This window comes from Protobothrops mucrosquamatus, unplaced genomic scaffold, assembly GCF_001527695.2.
Source record: "Protobothrops mucrosquamatus isolate PMUCROS unplaced genomic scaffold, P.Mucros_1.0 scaffold_3, whole genome shotgun sequence".
In the NCBI taxonomy this organism is placed as follows: domain Eukaryota; kingdom Metazoa; phylum Chordata; class Lepidosauria; order Squamata; family Viperidae; genus Protobothrops; species Protobothrops mucrosquamatus.
Genome location: NW_015386079.1, coordinates 644120 through 668814, shown reverse-complemented (window position 1 = coordinate 668814; position 24695 = coordinate 644120). Strand labels below are relative to the sequence as shown.

At 35.1% G+C, this 24695-nt stretch overlaps 1 protein-coding gene across 1 annotated transcript in view; it reads right to left on the bottom strand.

The window, feature by feature from the left end:
* Nucleotides 1–1733: 1733 nt before the first annotated feature.
* DNAH14 (dynein axonemal heavy chain 14) overlaps nucleotides 1734–24695 on the bottom strand; it is a 202818-nt gene continuing 179856 nt past the window's right edge. Inside the window, exons 73-86 of the mRNA XM_029286756.1 lie at nucleotides 23174–23274; nucleotides 22606–22762; nucleotides 21062–21272; nucleotides 17724–17826; nucleotides 16971–17198; nucleotides 14752–14949; nucleotides 14355–14548; nucleotides 12949–13130; nucleotides 11788–11984; nucleotides 10448–10560; nucleotides 7314–7444; nucleotides 6040–6188; nucleotides 4323–4469; nucleotides 1734–2009 (exon numbers count right to left, since the gene is read on the bottom strand). Coding sequence (XP_029142589.1) covers nucleotides 1806–2009; nucleotides 4323–4469; nucleotides 6040–6188; nucleotides 7314–7444; nucleotides 10448–10560; nucleotides 11788–11984; nucleotides 12949–13130; nucleotides 14355–14548; nucleotides 14752–14949; nucleotides 16971–17198; nucleotides 17724–17826; nucleotides 21062–21272; nucleotides 22606–22762; nucleotides 23174–23274 — 2315 coding nt within the window. The 3' untranslated portion in view covers nucleotides 1734–1805. The remainder of the gene's footprint in view (nucleotides 2010–4322; nucleotides 4470–6039; nucleotides 6189–7313; nucleotides 7445–10447; nucleotides 10561–11787; nucleotides 11985–12948; nucleotides 13131–14354; nucleotides 14549–14751; nucleotides 14950–16970; nucleotides 17199–17723; nucleotides 17827–21061; nucleotides 21273–22605; nucleotides 22763–23173; nucleotides 23275–24695) is intronic.

The following is a 24695-nucleotide window of genomic DNA, read 5'->3' as shown; positions in this document are numbered from 1 at the left end:
TTAGCTTGAGGAGCATAACAGACAAGGTTGCATGCATAGCCTTGCGACCATCTCATTAAGAAAATAACTGTTTAAACTAATTTGCAAAACAGATTTCTACCTTCCCTACAGTGTTAGCTCTCCCATCTCAGAAGATCTCCAATGTAAGAATTGAATGTCATAAAAATTATTGGCTGACTGTTCAGTGTCAAAGGGTTCATTGCATAATTCAATATCATTCAACATTCCTGAAGTTGTAATGCTGCATTCCTTCTTCAATAGCACAAAAAGATATCTGTTTACAAAAGGTGTGAAAAAGGCTTTTTGCAGATAGCAGTAAAAAGAAAAAAAACCTGGATGGATCTGCTTATAGAAATTTATGTTAGGATGGTAATAATAGAAATCTGGCAGTTATCTTGGAACTCCAATATTCATAAAATCATGGATGGTATCTATAATGCCAGGGAAATCTAGACAGAAGGATATTTTAGATTCCTTTTTGTGAACTTTTAGAAATTTTTCTGCTTGGCAGGAACCATAATGAGTTACCAAAAATAAGTCATGCTAGACTAGGACATTACAATGGGAATTACTGTTGTTTTGCTTTCCTCAATATCTCACTTGGGAGCAATACAATTATCCTGTTACTGCAAGCCTGCAGAATTAAGAGAGAGAAAAAAAATCAACTAGTGTGAGTACATAACTTAAGGGATGATTACCTAGAATCACTTGAAAAAGCAATGACATTCTTCTCTCAGTGTTGGAGAAGACTCCTGAGAATATAATGGACAGCCAAGAACAAACCAATGGATATCAAAATCAACCCACAGTTCTCCCTCAAGTACAAGTGGCCAGGCTCAAATTGTCCTACTCTGGATACATATGTGAAGCTCTAACTCTCTAGAGAAGGCTTTAATGCTGGGAAAGACGGAAGGAAAAAAGACCACCAGCAGCAAGGTGGATGGATTCAGTTAAAGTGATGGTGGTGCTTTGGCAAAACCATGATTTACAAATTATAACACTAGCTAAGCCAAAATTAAACCCCCAGACTTAAACTATTTAGAATCTATAGCCAGCAGGACCTGTGCTGAGAACTTTGGAAATTGAAGCACACATTTTAAAAATACCAAAGAAAAGGTTTATTAGGCTGAAACAGGATTAATATGAACAGTTATAAAATTATATGTATTAAGATAGCAATCCTACTTTTGGATTTGCAGGAATATATGGAATTTTGAAAACATACAAGTCCTGTTATAAAATTATTCCTAGCAGCTTGTCCATTCATTTACTAAAATAGTAGTCATGGGAAATCAATTTGGAAGCACGAATGTACCAGAGAGTTATCTGTCACCTGCTTTTAACCTTGCTTAAATTTTACATTATTTCAGGCGCTATCCAGATCCACCAGGGGTTATTGAACCTATTTGGGATGCAGAAGATTCTTAGAAATAAAAATTTCTAGACAAAATGCCAGTAATTGTTTTAAAAAAAATACTTCAAAAACTAGCTGGATTTAAGAGCCCATGAGTGCAAAAGGAGAGGCCTCTAGGCACATTATCAGAGGCAATGTATAATCCAGAGGCTAGGTTTATCATGTGCCATCTTTGATCACTGCATATTCTCATGTAATTAATCTATAATGATTGATTAAAGGTAAAAAGGCAAAAAATAAAACCATAATATAAATTTGAGTTTGCACATATTGCATGGGAAACAACTTTATTATTAATCTAAAACATTAAACAATTAAAACTAGGTTGTATCTGATCCTAGACTGAAACAGTGAAGTATTCATTTCAAATAAGGGACAATAATATTTTTTCTTAATCATCCAGTTGGCATAACAGTGCAACTCCTCTCATTATCCAGTGGCTAGGAGTTACCAGACTTGGCAGATTAACTGCAGTTACAAAATTTATAGATGCACCCGTAGAAGACAGCATTCCTGTTCTTTGAGATGTCTTGTATAAAGGACATTCATATAAGAGCCGGCCTTCTTCATCACAGTGACTTGGCCAAAAGGTTATCTAAAATAATTAAATTAAAACATTAATAAGTGCAATTTCTACATATTAAATAAGTTGTATGCCTAAGAACCAGTAAAGAATCTGGGACCAGCATGTGTTGTTATAATAAAAGAACAATTTAAATACATATTTCTCATTGAGAGCTGGGGCTCAAATTTTAGGTCTTTGCAAGAACTTTGGACAACCTGTAAATCAGTTGATACTCCAACACAAATATATTTTAAAAAGCAACTTTATACCAAGTATAATTCTTCCAAAACACAGAATAATATAAAACATAAAAATATAGTTACGACTGATACTAGGTTCAACACAGCATGGAATCAAATAATCATTCACACCTTAGTAATATCACAATGGATGTCTGTCATGTACTCTACATGAGACTGCTCTCCAAACTATTCAGAAGCTATAGCTAGTTCAGAATATGGCAGCATGGATAGTGCCAAATGCCTATGTGACTACACTGTTCCATGAGATGCAGTGGTTATGGATAAGCTCAGCAATCCAAGATGTTGTTTATCATTTATAAAGTTCTTTATGGGATAGCACTGTTTCTGGCTGCTTCTGTCCATCTATCATTTGGCAGAATAGAGATGTTACAAGTCCCAATAATGAAGTAATGTCATCCAACAGGGCCCAGAAAGAGTGCTTTTTTTTTAAATTGCAGGGCCTGACCTGGAATAATGTCCCCTCCAGAAATCCAGAAGCCATTGTAGATGTGGATAATCTCCTAGACTTTGATGAATTTGTTCACACCATTGTCTGAAATGGTATAGGGTTTGCTGCCTGAGCAGGGGGTTGGACTAGAAGACCTCCAAGGTTCCTTCTAACTCTGTTATTCTGTTCTATTCTATTCTGTTCTGTTATTATTATGTTTTCAGGCTGCTTATCATTCCCCCCACCCTTTGGCATTGTTTTCATGGGAAAAGAAGCTGTTCCCCTATAGCTTTCCTTCTTAGTCAAAGCTAAATTTAATTTTGGTGTCCCTGAATAAATCATAAATTCGGTGCTTCAAATAACACTACCACCCCCATAAAACCTTGCTTTTATAAAATTGCTTCTGTAAATTAGGAAACAGGCTTCTCTGGTGCTGAGGTTTCAAGCTGAGACATTTTTACATAGCCATATTATGGTGACAGTAAAAGAAGAGAGCAGCAGTTGAGGTAACCCTCCTCCCCCAAGGCAAGTTAACTTGTATTTGATGTGCTTGGTTAATGGAACAGAGATTAACAGTTGAAAACTGAAGGCTTAGTAGAGTTAATGTGTGATAATATCCACATATTCATGATGAGGATATTAATGAATGAAATATAGGAAATTAAAAAAAAAAGAAAATAATTGGTAACAGCAGGCCAGTGAAATGAAAGCTAGGAAGAAATCAAAAGTTAATCTGACAGAAGACAACTTACAATTCCATTTATTGGTGATACCATAGCAAAGTCAAAATTAAAGAAGGTGAAAAATGTAGGAATCAGAGCCTTCAATTTCTTGCATGATTCTTAAGCAAGAAAACATTGGGATAGTGACAGAAATATTGTAAAAGATTACACTAATCTATCTTACAGATACTGGTAATAGGCATTTACTTCAGGAATTGAAGATACTTGATACCAGGATATTTTACAATTTAGGAAAAAAAAGATAGGGCTACCTCTAAATCTACTTAAAACAACTGTTATATTAATTTAAAACAACTGTTATATTAATTTAAATATCAGCAAAACCTGATGCTGAGGTTACTTCAGCCTTTGAATCAAATCAATACTTTTAAGAGTGTAAGAAAAAAAATAAAGATAAGAGTGCATTTGCAGGCTAAAAAAGAATAAGATAATAAGCACCAGGGATACCGGGAAGGACTTCTACCTTGCCCCCACATCCCATAACCACAAAGCCATTTTTACCTCTTCATTCCAGAATTCAAATATAGATATACTTGTGCTACTGAACAAAGATAACTATGACATCCTAGGGCGTGCGTGGTTGGAAATAATTTATGCAAAATATGTCATTTTAATTAAAACAAAAGGGGCAAAATTCCAAAACAGCTCAAAGCAGCATAATTGGTCAGGTTATTTGAGTGTTTATAGGTAAAGAAAACAGGATGGTAGAAAAAAACAGTAATGAAATATTTTAGAGGAGAAAGCAGTTGGCTGAATATAATTCCAAACAGCAACATTCCCACTTGTTTAAAACATACTTATTCAAGTATGTGCTATATTATAACAATGCAGTAACTTGTAACATTTTCTTGAACCTGAGTAATCAAAATAGAAAAATGTCCTACCAAGATAGTGAAACTATACTACTTACACTTTGTGGTAAAAATTGGATGTCTGGTAATGGATAAAATCTTCTATGAAGTTCAGGTTCATCCAATGCCTGTGTACTGAGATTCCAGCATGCACCATCTATGTATAAGCCATAAATTTTAACTCCAGTTTCATATTGAGAATCTTCCTAAAAGATAGATGGTATTTGTACTCAGTATTGATGTGGATTGCTCCAAAAGAGTGGAAGATTTAACAAAAAAAAATAAAGCCTTGTCTTTTTCAGAGAGCTAAAAGTGAAGATGACTAAGCTCATTGCACAGGAATTACAGGGGCATCTGCAGTGATGCAAAAAAGGGAACATGTTCACAGATGCTATCTTAGCATTTCACAGTCCCCTCCTCCCTCCTCATCATCATGGAGATGATGTCAGAAAAATTAGGATAGATACTTTCCCCTTTCCCTGATGAAATGACACACATAAATATTAACTTTAGATGCTGTTGGATCATCACAGAGGGGAAGATACTTGCTGCTTGAGGACTATCTGTCCCTTTTGCAGGCTTGTTTATCTTATTGCAGGGAAAAAAATGCAAAAACACTTTGCTTATTTATTTTTCCAATTTGTATGGCTTCCATAACTCATCAGAGTGAGCCCGGGCAGCTAAAATAAAAACAACAATAAAAAGAATAAAAACAAAACACATCTTCTGGTCATCAAACACATCCTGATCCAAATCCTCAAAGGAAAAGCCAGGATTTTAATAAGCTAGCAGAGTTGGGACCAATCAAATTCTGGCTGTGGGGAGAGGAATCATTTCAAAGGGTGGGTGCTGCCACTGAAAAGGTCAGGACAGATGACCTGATGCAAACAGGAGACCTGCAGCACAGCCAGCCTGGAGAAACTTAAACCTTTTGAGGATTTACTTGCTGCAGCTATTGCATGCCACAGAGTTGTGTGTTAAGTAGGTGGTCATATAAATCCCAGTAATAAATAAATAAATATGTAAATAAAGGCCATAGAGCCCATTTAAGATAAATCATATTACTTCATAAAAAAGATGATTTGCTTTAGAGAAATGGTATGCTAAATCCGTTTCCTATCTGAGCTTACCTGCTTATAATTTTCATTGCAATATCTTTATCTGATTTCTTCCTACATGATTTCATAAATATATTCCAGATGTTTTTCAATTGTAGCATTTATATACACTTTTGATATGTAGCCAAAATTTAGGCATATATACAACTACCATACATGATGGTTGTATGGATACCTGAATTTTGACTACATATCAAAAAATATTCCATATCTTCAACTGTTAAACCAGAACAAAGGTCATGCTCAGCTGGGAAGTAGAAGCTTTGCTCTTTTGAAAAGTGAACTTCCTTCATGGAGAAAGGCAGAGCATGAGTTTGGTCATCTGTTGAAAATTGCTTCCCACGGAAAAGGAAATTTAAATGTTAGCCTCCTTGTCTCCAGGCAAAGTGATATCTTATAAAAACTCTACTTACAAAGAGGAAATGCGTTACAGCACATGGAGAAAATAATCTGGATAGCACCACCTTTCAAGACTTAACAAACTATATGGGATGCCTGGACACAAGTACAAAATTATGATAATCCCAAACTACAACTTATAATAAACTTTGGAAAGCCATTCATCCCATGGTAGGAAATAGAAAATGTAAGATGAAGATGAAACTAAGAAATAAAATCACCAAAGTCCTATTTAAACTGGGTTTAATCACATTCTTACCTTAAAGGCTTTGTTTAATATATTTTCTTTTCTATTGAAACTTAACTCTTCATCTTGAGTTAATGGAAGAACTTTATGTGTAAAACTAAGCGAATCCACTGTTACTTTATTCAACCGAGCATAATTCTGACACACAGCAATAAGAAATCCTTCAAGAACAAAATACACAGAAAGTGCACTTTATTTGTTACCACTCTTAAAAAGTTAATTAAATTTACTCTTTAATTATGTGCAGATTATTTTATTCTTTGCAAAGAGTGAATAAATTTGTTATTTGATGTACAAGATGAGTGGTTAAGAAATATGAAATATAAATAAACAAAATGTAATTTTTTGTTCAGTTACTCATCAAATTATTAATACAGAGAATTATAAAGTACACAAGATTTCCCTCATCTTTAATGATAGCCTCCCCACTTCAGAACACATCTGCAGAAGGTATGTAGTCGAGAAAAACTGAAGTGGAAGTGAGGGAGATCAAGAAAAAAAATGGAAAAAGAGAAGCAGTAATATCAGCATTATCTGGGATATATCATATTGTAACCCAGATTATATCATATGAGCATCAGAGGCAAATCCTAACTCTACATCTATATTAATTCAGTTGGAACATTCTATATACTGTATCTATCATAGGACATAATTTATAAACCTCTAAGCACACTAATACACTTGAAAACAATATACTGTATTTCTCATAGTTAAACTGAAAAATTTTCAATGGATTCTCTAGACTATCTAGACACTAGATATTCTTTATAATGTAATGAAATACAAGTAGTCTTCAGTTACTGACCATAATTGAGACTGACCATTCATTTACTAAGTGAAAAAAGTGAAAAACCATGTCACCAGGCCAACTTATGAAGGCAGTTCCAGCAGTTCTGGTTGTGGTCATTAAGCATGATGTCATGTGAAGGCAACTTGTATTTCATTACATTCCTGCCAGCTTCCCATTGACTTTGCTTGTCCAAAGCCTCAGTTACAGTTACAAGTGATGATTACATCATTGTGAAATGCTATGAACGTTGTAATTGCATGTCAGTTGCTACATGGCTGGAGGGACATTGCAGCAGCTGCAACTTCAAGGACTTTTTGTAAGTCTCCTTTTTTCAGCATTGTTGTAACTTTGAACAGATATTGAATGAGTAGTCACTAGGCAAGGACTACTTGTAATATAAAAGCTATAGCACTACAAACTATTTTAATTAGTGAAAATTAAAATAGATAATGGATAAATGTCTATGAATAAAATAAATAACAAAATTATGTACCATGTGGAAAAAAGAAACCTGGAAGCCAAAAATAGCTAGGATGTCCTTGATAACTGGCATGAAAGTCAGGATATTCACCAGGATGAAGTGGTATTTTGCTTTGTCTCTGAAGCACCAGTAAATCATTAAACCTGTTCAAAACATTAGTAAGTTTACGAATATTACATTTCTCAGTAGCTAACTGAAATTAGTGTATTATTATATGTCTCTAAGTAGTAATCAAATAATCCAGTAATTTTGATACAATTCAACTGTAATAATTTCTTCTCGCAATTTTGGGCTCTTTAGGGAGACAATGGAGTTTTCAGTTTCTCAGAAATTGACCTTCTCATTTAACTAGACCAACATGCAACTGATTCCTACATTGCAAAGTGGCTCATAATCTCAAAGCCTGGACTGGAAGGCTCAGAAAACCTCCAGTCCAACTGTTAGGATTTTCATTGCACAGAGATCATCCCACCTCTCGCTGTAATGGCTGAAAGGAGTGAGGCTGGTTTCTGGTGTGTGCATATTTGTGTTTGTGTGTGCAAAAGAGAGGGAGGGAGGGAGGGAGGAAGAGAGAGAGAGATTAAATCCCAGATGAAGAAAGTAAAGATTCAAGTGATGACCTGCCTATCATTAAAAACCCCCAATTCTCTGAATCAATTTTCTTATTATATGTGGCATGCATTCATTGAGTTCTACTAAATAAATGGAAACCAATTATAAAATTAAATGCAAAATTAATATAATCAATTTAAAAGCATACATATACAGTATATTATATGTATCCATGGATTTTAACATCCAAAATGGTAAGCTGATTACTAGAGAAAAAGGAATGATTAAAATGACACAACTTGCAACCAGCTTTTAAAGAATGCCATGACTTATAGATTGGCACTTGTGCCTTGGACAAGGTAGAAAATCTGCTGCTGTAATCAAGATAATATCTACGGTTCTATCATATTAAGGGCAGGATTTCAATGCCTGAGAATGCCACCCAATTTATAGAACATTCTAATAGACGTGAATAGAAAATTCATTTTGCAAATGCCAATTTTTGTATAACATTTTACTACCAGCTTAACAGTTCTATTCCTGAAATCAAACACAGGATACCTTTAGGCTGCACTGCAATGGTTAACATGAATAAGGTCTAGAAAAGCAGAGATACAGATATAAATGCAAAAAGAAAGCTAGTTAGAGCAATAATCTCCCCTATAATAATATAAGGGTGGAAGAGTTGGACACTAAAAATATCCGATTAAAGAATTGACACCTTTGAACTGTGGTGCTGGTGTAAATTATTGCATATACCATAGATATCCAGAGTAACTAACAGAGATGTGCTAAACCAGACGCATCACTAGAAGCTAAAATCATAAGACTACATCTATTTACTTTGGCCATGACAGGCACCCAGATTCATTGGAAAAATCAATGATGCCAGAAATAGTTAGTGGAACAAGAAGGGGCAAGCAAAGAACATGGTGGCTTGATAATATCAAATCTGATACAAAGATGAACATCCAACAACTGAAAGAAATTGTTTGACAGGGTAGCATGGAGAGCACTTGCCTATAAAGTCACCAAGACTCAAACATGACTGAATGGTTAAAACAACAACAATCAGCTTTCTGATCTCATCAACACAGAGCTTTTAACTCTAGCTGAAACTTTCCCATAATAAATGTGTGCATAAGACATATGTATGTGTATGGGCACTGGCTAGAATCACAATTCAATAAAAGGCAGGTACAGAAAAAAATACTAATGATTAAAATTAATTATCTATAAAACAGGCCATTCGCTGTGTTAAATTCATTGTTCCCTCATTCTGTATATACACACAAAAACCACCCTCTCTTACATAAAAGTTCATAAACTTTGTTTCTTTTCTTCCATCAAAAAGAACAAAGAAAAAGAAAAAAAATAGGATGGTAATGATGTGCTGCACTGGGAAGGAAGAGGCAGAGAGAGAACAGTGCAACAATAACATCAAGAAACAAAGTAACTGGAAAAGAAAAGAAGTTACTATGCATTTTGTTATTTTTGAAATATAGCTTCCATTTAAAAGGCAAGATGCCCTTCTACCTTGAAGAAAACAAAGGAATAACCCTCTCCATGACTGAAAATCAGCCGAGATAGTTTTTTAAAGAGGAGAAATATATGTGAAAGCATGCAACAAAAGTTTATGGATTCTGTAGACTCTTTTTTTTTTTTTTAGTATTTTCACCTCCCCAATAAAGTTACTGATTTGCCTGAGGCAAAAATCATAGAAGTAGTTTAACAAATACTATGTCATGCTGATTTTAACTTAAATAGGAAAGTCCAACAGAAAAGATACATAATACTATAACTTAGAGTATATATCATTTGCCTTCACGTTATCAGGCAATTTTACACAGTGGTAAAGAATATATAAAATAAGAATTGTATTTGCAGAAAGAATCCTGAAGACTGGTACTTAAATAAAAGAATTCAAGAACTTAAATAGAATTCAGAATAACTTAGAACAAGAATTCAGAACTTCCAATGCTATTCTGATTGATTGATTGATTGATTGATTGAAGAAAAATATCTTTATTTAGGATGTAAATGTACAGTATTGAAGCAGATGTCTATGACGGTTTAATTTCCTTTCTTGGACTGAGTGGGGTTTATTCTTGATGATCTAAATAGCCCTTTACAATCCAGATTCTATGTGATTGTTTTTTTAAACTCTTTCCCCCAATGATGAGCATTTGTCCATACAGCCATCAGGGGTGAACCTGACTCCATGGCACCTAAGAAGCTAATGCAAAGTGTGTACAGTAAATATACAGGGAAAGGGAAATGACCCGCAATGTTAGGAGTGCAGGAGGAGAAGTTGCTTCTGTTTCACTTGGAGTGAGAATTCAAAATAATAGAAAATGAGATTCGGCATCCTTGGACTCCCTCACTTTCATTGTGGAGAAGCTGAAATACCTCCTTTTGAAATAGTCATTAGATTTTTTTCCTTTCACCAATTCTTTCTGTCTATTTGTATATGACTATCCCATCCATTTCAAAGTAATGAATTTTGGGGGGAAGAAAATCGTCCTCATTTTAAGTAACTATAATGCCTTTAACACTGACACCCAAAGTTGAGTTTATATTGTTGTTTATATTACCTTGCTTGCATAAAGGTGATAATTCGATCAGCCCACATGGCAAAGAAATTCACTTGTATAATGAGATCATCAATCCAGGATCCTAAAGGTTTATTTGTCTTAAAAGAACTTTGCTGCACAGATTTACAAAAGAATGGAGCAAAAGATAAAGTGTACTTGCGTTTTTTTCAAAAAGTACATTAATATGCAAACATGACGTAGAGCATCAATAGCAAATTATTCTACTTCAATAACAAACAGACATCATTGAATCAGATGACATCATTAATTTATGGTTGATACTCCTATTAAACTGAGCACAGGGAGACTCTATGAATTAGAATAATTTTTAGGAAAATTCTTTATTTTATTTCATCATTCATTTTATATGGCCATCCATCTCACCATTGTTTCTCTAGGTAGCTATTGGAAAATTAAAAATACAACCAACAACAAAAATAAAATATATAAATGGCAGCCATGATAAAACAACTGAACATAACAGTCTATTGAGCTCTAACTGAAAATTAACTTTGGAAGTTGAAGTGGTTGCCAGTTTGCTACTGGATCCAACTCAAGATCCCCCAATAGTTTATAACAGGCATGTCAAACTCGCGATATCACGTGACGTCGCGCGACATATCAGAGCTTTTTCGCCATTGCCGGCAATGGGGTGGGCATGGCTCCGGTATGATGAAACCGGCCCGCGGGCCAGCAGTTTGACACCCCTGGTTTATAACTTTCTTATCATGAATAAATTATAATTCAAATATGTACATGAATATTTCAGCATATACATTATTTTTTTGATCTACAGTAATATATCCACAGCAATTATATATAATTTACTAGATTCCGTGTGCATTTTTGGAGTAGAATTTTCTTAAAACTAATTATTAGCTATTGTTATAGAAAAAAATATTCTATAGAATTAATTTCACATAAACAGAAAGATAAGAAGTCTAATATACACACATATATGTATGTGTGTGTATATAAGTATATATGTAAGTATATATATATATATACTTATTTGAAGCATAAAAATGCAAATCTATTTACTCCAAACAACCAGAAAACATAAACATGTTTTGTATTTGTAATTTTGTAATTCCATTTGTATTTCTATGCTTCATTATCCATGCTATATTTTAGTTTTATCCTTTATGTTTTATTGATTTTATTGAAATTCCTTGGTTTGATTGTCTTAAAATCATTGAGAGTCAGGCAGCATACAAGTTTAATAAATTACTATGGTTTGTCACCCAGTCAGCCAGATATTTAGATTGCATTTCTGTCCAGCTATCAAATCCATTATTATTATTATTTAGCAAAAGTAAAATAAGAGATTGTTCACACACCTCCCACAAATCAGCTACTCTGCCTTTCAATATTGAATTATAAAGTTCTTCTAATCTTTTAGTGAAGATAATTTTTCCTTTGATTCCTTGCTGAAGTTCTTGTAATGACTGAATTATTAAGTATAGTAAATTATTACAATGGTCAATCTCCTGGCGCAAAACAGGTAGCAAAGGTGAACTGGTAATAGAATAAAAATCTATTGTGAAAGAAGAGAGAGAGAGAGAACTGGTTAACGAGGCTAAGGTTACACTGTAGAAATTCCAGCAAGTATGCTACTTTCAAATAAGAATAATCTGTATAGTAGGTAGGCAATATATGGTAGCAAAATTACCCATTTTCTCCTGCCTTTTGAATATACTCGCTTCTTCTGGGGATGCAGGATAATATATCTGGTCATTGTTTTAGTAATTGCTCTTCATTTTATCAGTTAGGAGAAATAACTCTCATGCCTTTAAATCTTTACATCATAATCAATCAATTTAGGAAAAGGTGAAAGATGCAGAGAATTATAAGTTCCCCACTGTATGCATAATGCTTCACAAAGTTTTACATTTTAATTACTATTTATTTTATTCCTCATTATTGCAATAATTGTTAATAACATACAAGCACACAGATGTGCAAACACACACACATAGACATATTTGTCTATTTACCATTAACTGCTCAAATAAGCCATTGTAGAATGAAAACCTCTTTATTGAAGGTCACAAACCTTTATTGAAGGTTGTGAACTGCATGCTATCTAGTGTGGGTATATATTTAACAACCTGTATTGTGGCTGGCCTGAAAAGTAGTTTGTGATCTAGAACCTTCAACAAAAAAAGCTTTTATCCTGTAATGCAGGGGTCCTCAACCTTGGCCACTTTAAGACTTGTGGACTTCAACTCTCAGCTTTGCTGGCTGAGGAATTCTGGGAGTTGAAGTCCACAAGTCTTAAAGTGGCCAAGGTTGAGGACCCCTGCAATGGATTGATTTAGGCTAGTAATTATACATACACACGCATGCATGCACGAACACAAATTGTGTGTGTCTCTCTTTGCGTACAAATGTACAACTACTATATAATAATATGTAAGTGTATATGCATAGATATCATTTTCTCTATATATAAACAAATGATAACATAATATGAAAATTCTATGAAATGAAGTTCTGACCTTCTGTAGCTTTCGCAAGTGCAGCCCAAATTGGTCCAGACATGAAACTTCTAAGGGTTATAATTTCTGTAGACACATATTCGTTGTTAGATGCCCTTTCCATATTCTCTACAGTCAATGGTAGCCTTATTAGAATATCGGATGCTATTTCCAGTACTATTTCATCCTGGCCCATTCTATCACTAAGACAATAGGAAGATGAAAAGTAGATTTAAAATTATCTATGGGAAATAACCAAGTTAATATCCCACTATTTATACAGGTAGTCCTCAACTTACAACAGTTTGTTTAGTGACCATTCCAAGCTACAACGGCACAAAAATGTTACTTATGATCGTTTTTCACAGTTACGACCTTTGCAGCATCCCCATGATGATGTGATCAAAATTCAGATGCTTGGCAACTGGTTCATATTTATAACCATTGCTGTGTCCTAAGGTCATGTGATCACCTTTTGTGACCTTCTGACAAACAAAGTTAATGGGGAAGCTAGATTCACTTAACAACCAGGCTACTAACTTATCAACTGCAGTGATTCACTTAACAACTGTGGCAAGAAAGGTTGTAAAATGGGGCAATACTCAACAAATCTCTCTCTTAACAACAGAAATGTTGGGTTCAATTATGGTCATAACTCAAGGACTATCTGTTTTTCATTTATTCCTCACCATTTTTTCTGTTAAAATGATGTTGATAGACTTCTTTCTGGATTTGTTTACTTGGTAAATATGTCACAGCACATAGCCACAATTTGGGGATTGTTAACATTTTGAATGAAGACAACCCAACTGCTTTGAATGAAAATACAGTCTTTGATACTTTGATGTATATAATCAAATGCAAACCATCACATTTAACTGATGGCCAACATATGGGCATTCTGTCTCTCTCCCCCCTCTTTCATGCACACATACTTATTTACAAATACCAGCACATAATCTTTAACGTTTACATTTGATGAGATTATACCTAAAAAAATCCCTATATATGCATTTTGTCCATTGTCCAAAAAGTCATTGGAAGAAAGAGAACTTTTCACCATTTCAATGATTCTGTGGCACATCACGGAGTGCTGAAGTTACTGGTTCTATTTGTTTTACCCATAACAGAAATTGTTTTCTCTCCTGCCAGCAAGCTTATTTAATGTGGTATTTTCCCATTGCTGTAAGCAGCTGGAAAACAAATATTTATTCCCCACAGTACAGTAGAGAAAAGCAGGTAGTTCCCAAGGCTCAAAAAAGTTCAATAAAAGTTTCCATATGTCCCTTGACACATACATACATATATACATACATATTGATACTTTAGGCTTTAAGCAACTATTATTTGTTTCAGCTTATGTTGTATTGCAGCAGGAGGAGGAGGAGGAGGAGGAGGAGGAGGAGGAGTAGACTTCAAATAATAACCTGATAATGTCTGTGCTATATGTTGGTTGGGTACTGACAACTGAATTAATAAATAATTCTGCCTGAGCTTTTAAGTATTGTCTTTCAGCACAATGATGCATTCCAAAAAGTTCCGGATAATCCACTTCTGGAAGAGATTGTAGATAGGCTCTGCAGTCTTTTAAACTATCTAATTCAGATATTGGTTGATACACCTGAAAAAAATATTGTTAAATGCTTTAATGTCTCTGGCCATTTAGTTTGCCTATATTATTTTATTAATACAACCATCTTTCCGCTTCTTCACTTCAAATTAGCATTTAAAACTGATCAGATTTATTGAGTAAACCTACCCTGCTCACTCAGTTGTAAATTTGTGATATTAAAACAGAAACATAATGAAGAATAGTTCTCATACCTCATCAGCAGTATAAACAAAATCTTCTTCCAATACAGAAGGATTATAAAAATTATCTAAAATGCAAAGCAAGCATCGACGATCCCAGTTATCAGTTACATGGCCTCCATATGTTACTTCTCCAGTCAAATAATGCAATGCTGTCCAAGGAATCTTTTGATGCTTCTCAAGGAGCACTTCCAATATTTTGATAGAAAACTGGAAAAGAAAAGTTACCATTAGAAAATAGGTTTTTTTTAAAATCTGGTCTGGAATTCAAAGAATCTATAATTAGTTGAATAATTGGATTCATGAGGCTCATGCACAGAACTTTCACTGATACTCTGAGGAATCATTTTTGAAACTTAGTAATATTTCCAAACCAATTAATAATTAGAAATAAAAGTGTGATATTTAGAAAGAAAAAAAATCAAAATGTCTTAAGCATTGCTGGACGTTTAGATTTCTTCTTTTTTTTGTTTTAATTAAAAGTTTTAAATAATTTTCCATACAATATCCCACTTTCCCCCCCTCCCCCCTTCACTTCCCAGAGCTGGTTACAGGGTTATAAAAACAGAATCATAAATTAAATAACATTACCCAGATATACTACAATCAAGTCTCATCCATACATACTTTAACTCTACAAAACAGATAGATCTTAACACTTTTCCAGCAAAATAATAATATAAGTAAACATTATTACTAAAAATAATATAAATTCATCCATAATAAACTATTAATAATATTCTAAAATTTACTCATAAGCTAAGTAATACTTTTCAATCTTGTATTTTTTCTGAATATAATCAATCCATCTTCTCCAAACCAAAATATATTTTCCTTGAGATTGATCCTTCAAATAAGCAGAAATTTTTGCCATTTCTGCTAAATTAGACTTCTTATATATAAAAGGGCAGATAATAATGGCATGTCTGAGGGCATTAGGTAAAAGAATTCATTAATTAAAAAAAGCTGCACTGGCTGCCGGTGGCCTTCCGGGTGCGCTTCAAGGTGTTAGTAACAACTTTTAAAGCGCTCCATGGCAATGGACCTAGGTATTTGCAAGACCGCCTCCTACCAAACACCTCCCTTCGGCCAGTCCGCTCCCCACAGAGAGGGCCTCCTTAGAGTGCCGTTGGCCAGACAATGCCGGCTGGTGACCCCCAGGGGGAGAGCCTTCTCTGTGGCAGCTCCTGCCCTCTGGAATGACCTACCCCCCGACCTACGTACAGTTGCGGACCTGCGCCTTTTTCGCCGAGCCCTGAAGGCCCATCTATTCCGTGCGGCCGGCCTGGCGTAGCTTGATTATGTTTCAGTGGGGGTTTTTTTACAGGTGTGTTTTTAGAACAGGCCCGTTATTTAATTCGATTTTAAAACAAACTATTTATTCCGTGGTTTTTAGTATCGCCTGTTCACCGCCCTGAGTCCCGCAAGGGAGATAGGGCGGTATATAAATTTAATAAATAAATAAATAAATGAATGAATTTATACTGAATTTATATCATGCTAGAGTAACTTGATTTTATTTTATGTTAGGAGACTTCTGGGGAAGAAATAATGGACTGAAGACCGCTCCACAAAAAGTAGAACTGACAATTGTGGCTAAGAACAAGGTGCCAATGAATAGATTGGCTCCTTTGACCCTCTCTAGAAAATGAGAGGATGAGATATTGCCCATATTGTACTCCATATGGTTGCTCCACATGAGGCGACTGCCAGGCAGTGGTCTCCAGAGGGGAGAGAACCAGGGGATGAGGGAAATTGCCATACTTATTCCAGACACAGAACTTTTAAAGGACACTAATTTTATAACTCCTTTCCTAAACTTTTGGAAATTGCCATTAACTGCTTTAAACAAGTTAGACAATAACAAGGCTGGAAATACTAGCTGACATAAGAAAATAGAATAGAACAGAACAGAACAGAATAGAATAGAATCTGGAAGGGACTTTGGAGGTCTTCTAGTCTAGCCCCCCCGCTCAAGCAGGAGAACCTATACCATTTCAGAGAAGTGACTGTCCAGTCTCTTCTTAAAAACCTTCAGTGATGGAGCACCCACGATTTCTGAAGGCAAGATGTTCCACTGGTTAATTGTCCTCACTGTTAGGAACTTTCTCCTTAATTCCAGATTGCTTCTCTCTCTGATGAGTTTCCAGCCATTGCTGAAAGATGACCCATAGTTCAGCAAAAATACATTTTAATTTGCAAATATAATTGTATATGACATTTTCTCTTGCCTCTAAATCTGAAGAATTAAATGCATATGGAATGTTCCAGCCCAAAACTCCGTATTTCTTTCTTTCATGAATGACAGCATTAAAGAAACATAGGCTAAACAACAATCTTTTCCATGATGGCCCACAGTTGGTCTTATTAAATGTAGCTTCTGTTACTACACCAGTGTCACCAAATCCAAAAGTTTGAAGTAATGTTCCTTTTAGTCCTTGCGGAGTTTCTATTACTATCTTGGGGAAACAAACAGATTATAAGTAAATATTCTGCAGTAAATTTAACAATAAAACAAACACACAAACAACTGTTATTGAGCTTGTCTATAATAGCAAAAACAAATTTAAATCCAGTTGTCTTGTATCTCCTTTTTCTTATAGTTCAGTGAATTAGAGAGGTGTGTGCCTGAGATGCTTTTGAATGCTGTCTCTTTTGGACTTCACTCCCCTTAGCCTTGGCAATAGTTCCTTCATATGTCTGACAAAGTCACCTTACTTGCTTTCTACATCAGGTTTGCTAAAGTCAATTTATTTTCCTCCACCTGGATGCAATTTTGGGCCAGCAGAAACATCCAGTTTTCTTTTAAAGCAACAGGAGTCTGCAATGTTTGGTTATATACATTATTCTGTATGTAACTGTACTTTTTCATTAACAGTTAACTTATTTACCATTGCTCAACTAATATTAGCTTATTTTTTTTCTTTGGAAAAAACAATGCTCTGAATTAGTAATTATAAGAACTATTGAATAATATCTCTTACCTTTAGCCCTCTTCTCAAGATAGGTATGGGTAAAGAAGTATCTGGTGTTGAACTTAACCATAATCTAAATCCTGGGTTTATATTTGCATCAGGTAGGATAAAGCTATGGAAGTAATCATTTTTATAACAATTTTACTACTTAAAACATGATACAACATTACAGTACCCATTCATCAATTCTACTTTACAAAAAATGCATAAAAATAACAAGAAATTATGTTAACCTTAAAAGTGCTTTTCAAAAGGCAACTGGACTTTGTTTTTTTCTTTGAAGAAGTTTCCTTCTCATCTAAACAGCTTCTTCAGTTCAGTTTAGGGAATGAAAGGATTCATATTTTTTTCTTTGCAGTTATCTGATTATTAGTACTCTGAAGGTCAATTGTTGAGGCCACTTGGGGGTTTATCTGTAACCCCAGGGTCACCTGAATCAAGTGCATATGGGTTGGAGCCTTCTTGGAATTGCTGAAAATTCCAACAAGGTTCCACATCCATTTGCACTCTGATTCAGTTGACCCTGGGGTACAGAAAAATGCTCAAATTGCTTCAGTGACTGACCTTCAGAATGCTAGTGACTAGATGACTGCAAGGAAAAAAAATATGAATCCTTCCATTCCCCACCATTCAGTCAGAACTGAAGAAGCTTCTTAGATGAGAATCAAAATATCTTCAAGGAAAAAACCAAGGAAGTCCAATTGCCTTCTGAAAAGCACCTTTGGGACAACCATGACCTTGATGACTGAGAATCTCCATAGACAAATAATGTTAATGTTAATGCTGTCCCACATTAATACATCTAGGCATAGATATTTCATTGTCTCTTTATAAGTTATTATTTAAAGCTATTAAAAGATTTTGCCACAGAATCTGCTGAGTTCAGATGTGGGCTTCTTCTCTACTGTATCTATAGCAGTACAGAAGACAGCAGGAATTTTAGCTTTTAGGTTTACTATTACCCAGAAAGAAATCTGATCTTGTTTGTGAAAATGAGCAAGAAAGCCTCAGCTTTTGCTTTTCTATTCCTTATCATTTCACAACAAAATGTCCTGTTTACTTAGAACAGAGTGTGAAGCACTTGATAGAGGCCATGGTTTATTTGCAGCACATCCTGAGATGCATGATCTTTCTATTAGGAGCACTTTTTTGACAAACATTTCCCATTTATCCTACCTAGAATCCTGAAGGGCATATGCAACAAGTAATATGGAACCAAATGTTTATTTTGCCCCCTTATCTATATAAACAATATCATCACAGAACCCAACAAACACACACACTAGATCAGAGGACCCTTCACATGCTCTTTCTCTGACGTGATGCATGTCATCATTTACCAGCAATGCCACTTTGGATTTTATGTATGACAAACGTTGCTCAAAAGAATTAATTGACACAACTTCAACATCAGAACTTAAAATAAAGATAAAGTAGTATCAGAGCATTTCAATCTATCAGGATAATCGATACAGACCCGCATCAGTTATGTCTTCCCCTCCTGTCCTTTCCCACCTGTTTCACCCCCCATTTAAATCCTATATCAGTCTAGCTACTGTACACATCTAAAGAAGTGTACATGAAAGCTTAAGTCTTTAATAAAATGGGTTAATTAGAAAAGCTGCTACCAGGGTCATGAGTTTTCTAGCATAGACTAAAACGGCCTTCCTCCTACATGCTCATTTTGGAAAATGGTGCAAGCTAGGGGTGGCCTTTCCAGAGTTTACAAGGACACAGGAGATTTTTGTTTTTTAAAAAGAAAAAGATATTTTGTACATTTTCAAAGGTAATTATAACCACAATTGTCCCTAAACAGATAAGCAAATTTCTCAAATAATTTACTTAAAATCTGCAGAGTGAAATTCAGTGGTGGGATTCAAATATGTGAACAACTGGTTCTCTGTGTGGATGCTGCTTCCAGAAGTCCATTCTGGGCATGGGCAACAAAAAATTAGCTACCGGTTCTGCCAAAGTGGTGCGAACCGGCTGAATCCCATCACTGGTGAAATTTTCATGGTGCAGCTGACAGCAAAATGGATTGTTTTTTTGTTTTTTTTTTACAAATGCACAATTGCACATCTCTCTGCTACTTATCTTCAAGTCAGTACAGATGGATTTCAAAATCAGTTGTTTAATACTTAAAACCTAGTCTTTTAGGGCCAATTCTCAAAAAGCAACTGGCATTAGTTTTCTTAACATAATCATATGGTCAAGGTAATAAAACTGTCTGGAGAAACTATAAGAGTATTATGGTTATCAGCAATAATGTTGGTGTCTATGGTCCCAGCAGCAAAATTATTGCTATATTGGTCACTTTAAAGTATCAAAATGAATGCTAATGGAATTTAGAGGACATTGGAATGAGGTAATTTCTGGCAGAATATAGCACTCCAGAAAGATGTTATAAATAAATGTCTAAAAAATGAGATTGTTCTTATTGTCAGCCACTCTTGAATCATCCTCTTTTTGTTTATCTACCACAATCCTTTCCTTAAATTGGATACAAAATGGCCAACAAGTGAAGATGTGACTGAGAAAGATGCAGGTTGGCACTGTCTCATTCAGATAAAGGCCTCTTGTGCAGCAACAGGTTTTAGCAAGATTCGCCTAATATTCCATTTTTTGCAAAAAAAAATAATGCACATTAAGAATGCAGTAGAAGAGAATACATGTAGCTCAAGTTTGGACTGTTGGATTCTTGGTGCTCGGTGAGCTTGGTTGTTTTCTTGCAGATGTTTCCTTACCAAGCTAAGTAACATGGATTGGTCTTTTATTTTACTAAGATATTTTGGAGAGAAGAGATTTGTTGTTGCTGTATAGTTGTAGCAATGTGTTGCTTATTTCAGAGATGTTTTTGATGTGCAGGAGCATTAACCTTTCTATAGATTACAAAACACTACTGGTTTTGGATATCTTCATCAGTAGAGGAAATGATGGCAAATCTCTCTAAAACATTTTGCGCAAACCAAAAGACCCAGCAGCAGCAAGAAGTGGAATCACCTATAACATACAACGTAAGGACTGTAATTACGACCACCTGTTTCCATGAACACTAATCAAAAGAGAGGATTAAAAACCTAACCTTGCAACACAAGGACAGGCTCAATCACAGTTTCAACTGGGAGTCACGTTCCCACCAAGGCTAGTCGTGCAAGTTACTATATATAAACAGTCAGCAAATTCTACTCTTTCACATAATAATGTTACTTAGTCTGATAATGAAACGTCTCCAGGAAAAAACAAGCTGAGAGACTAACAAGAACCGAACAGTATTAAAATTAGCCTACTCTGGTTCCTTACCATCAGAGAATAAATCACGTATACAAATAATTGTAAAAAGTGCTTACGAATCAACAATTTTGCACAATCTCGGCATAAATGAAGTTGCAAGATGGCAATTCTGAAGGAATGCCCACTGTTCATCTAGTATTTGTGCCTTATATATCAATTCCTCTGCTTTGCTGCCTTGGCCACGTCCCAGAGATAGCATTTGCACATTTTGTGTACTTTTTTTTATTTCTTGAGCAAAGCGTAAGACAACTGCTGTAATGTCTATCCCTATACAATATATAAAATAATATCATTTTATTATTTCATGTGAAAATGCATTTATTTACTTAGAACAATGTTATTCTGACATATGGTGTCAGTGAAATGATACACATATCTTTTGTAACAGAATGAGAAAACATATAATATAGTATTTTATGTTGGAAGAAAACTTTGTGGAAGGAAAACAGGATTCCTGCACTTTCATAATTTTATGAAAGAAAGAGTATCAACACATGCCATATTTTTTTCCATTTCACTACACCTCTGCAATGCTGTAATGATCTCTTGATTAATTGATTTTGAAAAGAGCTTTTGCCAAGGAATGAGGGAGGGGGTGAATGTAAGATGATCACTATGACATTTACAGCTGCAGGTTAGGAAACCATCCTACTTCTCCCCCCTGTGTATTATAGAAAAGACTAAGTAAGAAGCTATATACAAGCTTGTTACTTGGGGTGGGGGGGGGTTATTATTTTATTATTTTTATTTCTTTTATATTGTGCTTTTATTTCCTGTAAGTGGCTTGAGTCTCTGTGAGATAGTAAGCAGCAATACAAATTTTCCATATGGTTATAATATACATGTTGGAAATGTGAAAAAATGAAGGGATGTTTTATATTTAGTGGATTTGATGGAAAATTCTAGATTCAAATATACATACAGGTAGTCCTTGACTTACAACAGTTCATTTAGTGTTCAAAGTTACAATGGCACTGAAAAAAGTGACATGACCATTTTTCATAGTTATGACCTTTGTAGCATTCCCATGGTCATGTGATCAAAATTCAGATGCTTGGCAAACTGGTTCGTATTTATGACAGTTGCAGTGTCCCAGGGGGTCATGTGATCACCTTTTGCGATCTTCTGACAAGCAAAGCAATGGGGAAGCCAGATTCACTTAATAACCAGCTTACTAACTTATCAACTGCAATGATTCACTTAACGAGGCAAAAAAGGTCGTAAAATGGGGCAAAACCCACTTAACAAATGTCTCACTTAACAACAAAAATTTGGGGTGCAATTGTGGTCAAAAGTCAAGAACTCCCTGTATTGATATGGAGAATTTTAAAGTAATATACAATTGAGACCTAACCTAATCTCTGGAGGGATGATATTATACAAAGGTGGACACTACCCACAGCATGCCTCTTCTGCTGGATTGGATAAGATGAGTGGAAGCAATCAGGATGTGCTAATCTTGTCAGTAATAAGTAGTTTTAGATGATCAATGTATTGTTTGCATTGATATACAGTAAATATAAAAAATAATTTATAAACTAATACATATATACACATATGCTATACACAGAGATGCATATACACTCTATAAAATGCTCACCATGAGTATGGATGAGAATTAGTGGAGTTGTAGAATCAGATTCTTCATACATTCCTTTTAAATTAATTCCTCCAGTCTGAAGATACCTAGTTCCTAATTTTTCAGTTACAAATATTTGTACTGCATGGTTCAACATTTCTGCACGTAGAACTTTTATCTAGCAAAATAAAAGTGATAATGATAACATCTTGTTTTACAAAAATCAGATTTTACCAAGTGATGTGATGTTTAGTTCTGGGTCTTGCTTTTCTGTGGAAAAACACAAATACATGATTTTTGCCCCTCCCTTATCCCTCTTTTCAATCATGAGAAAAAGTAACAAAAGATCTGAAAAAACCATCCTTTCCCACACTTGAAATGTCAAAATCATGCCCTCACAGTCCTCAGAAACAGCAAGAGATGACAGTCTAGTAGTCCCAAGCAAAAATGTTTGGCCACTCCAATACAATACAGTTTCTGAATTTGTATGCCAATATCATTAACTGTCAAATATCTTTCAAATCAGTTAGAAGTACGGCCCTTCTAGATGCCAAAAATGGTTTAAACCAGTAATATTTTCATTACTTGCCAGGATAAGTCTTTCAAATGGAGAAAGCTTCTCCCAAGGAAAAATTATAGGTATACTCTCCTCATCATCTTCACTTTCTCTTGCTAGCTGTGATTCTGAGTCTGCTAACAGATTAAAGTAATTATTGAATAATTACTGAAATGTTAAAATATTTAACAATTATGCTGTATAAACATTGTAACAAATTGGTACTTTTTCTAGTATTATAAACTTTGTTTAATATAATGTAATTAAACTTTCCAAGTATATTGTGGGATCAAACAAGATGCCCTTTACTAAAATTCTCATCATGACTTTTAACTGAGCGAAATTGTACTTCATAGGAAACAATTTTTGAATCAAGGTACCTCAAATGGACTACCTTATAGAATGTGTCAGAAATATGGAACCCAGATTCATGAAAGAATTAAATTTGGGGAAGTTATAGCTGCTTTATTACTAGTGGCTGTTGTTGCTCTACTTGGCTGCTGCACATGATCTTTATTTTCCACGTTCTGTGACAGTTTTCCAGCAAATCTTATAATCCCTTGCTCTTCCACCAGCAGCAGTCCTTTAGCTGCCTGCTGGGAAGGGAAAGGGGAGGAGGGAATGGGGAAGGAAGGAAAAGAAGGAAGGAAGGAACTTCCACTGCTTAATTATTTGCTCATCTTGGTCATTCTATTTCTTTATTTATGTAAGGAAATATCTCTGAAATGATAATCCAATGAGGCATGGGTTGTCTGGTTATTTCTAAAGGTCATGCACAAGAAAATAAATAATACATCAGTATGCAAGCCAAGATGTTCTAGTATAGAGAAGTGAGCAATCAGTGTTTTAAAAGGCCAAATAAGGAACAAAAAGGACTCAGTATGTGCAAAAACACGTCAAGAAAAAGTATATAATGAGGAATGTTTATTGTATATGTTTAGAAGTTCTGTAATTGTCTCATTTTAGTATGAGATCCTGCAGAACAAATCAAACAATTGTTGTTGAATAAACTTTTACATTTAATTGTTATCCTCCTACTCATTGATCAGCAAATCATTGTTTCACATTAATATACATATTCTATGGAGAATGTGATTTATTTTATGTGGGAAAGTATACTGCCCTGAAGCAATTCAACTAATCTCTTATCTTCAAAGGATCGGACAATATGACTAACATTGACCAACATTTTAAAGTGGGTTTGTGCAGACCTTGGTATGCACATGTGTTACCTCTCCTGTGGGAGCTGCATTGGTTGCCAATTTGCTTCTGGGTGCAACTCAAGGTGCTGGTTGCCACCTCTAAAGCCCTTCATGGCTTGGGACCAGGTTATTTGAGGGACCGTCTTTTGCTGGTCACATCCATCGGACCCACTAGAGTGAGGAGGCAAGGAATGTTGTGGGTCCCATCCCCCAAGGAGATACATCTGGTGGGCCCAGAAGAAAGGCCTTCTTCACGGTGGCTCCCTCCCTCTGGAACATCATTCCTCTGGAAATTAGACTGGCCCCCATTCTGACACTCTTTCAGAAGGCCCTGAAGATGTGTTTCTGCCAGT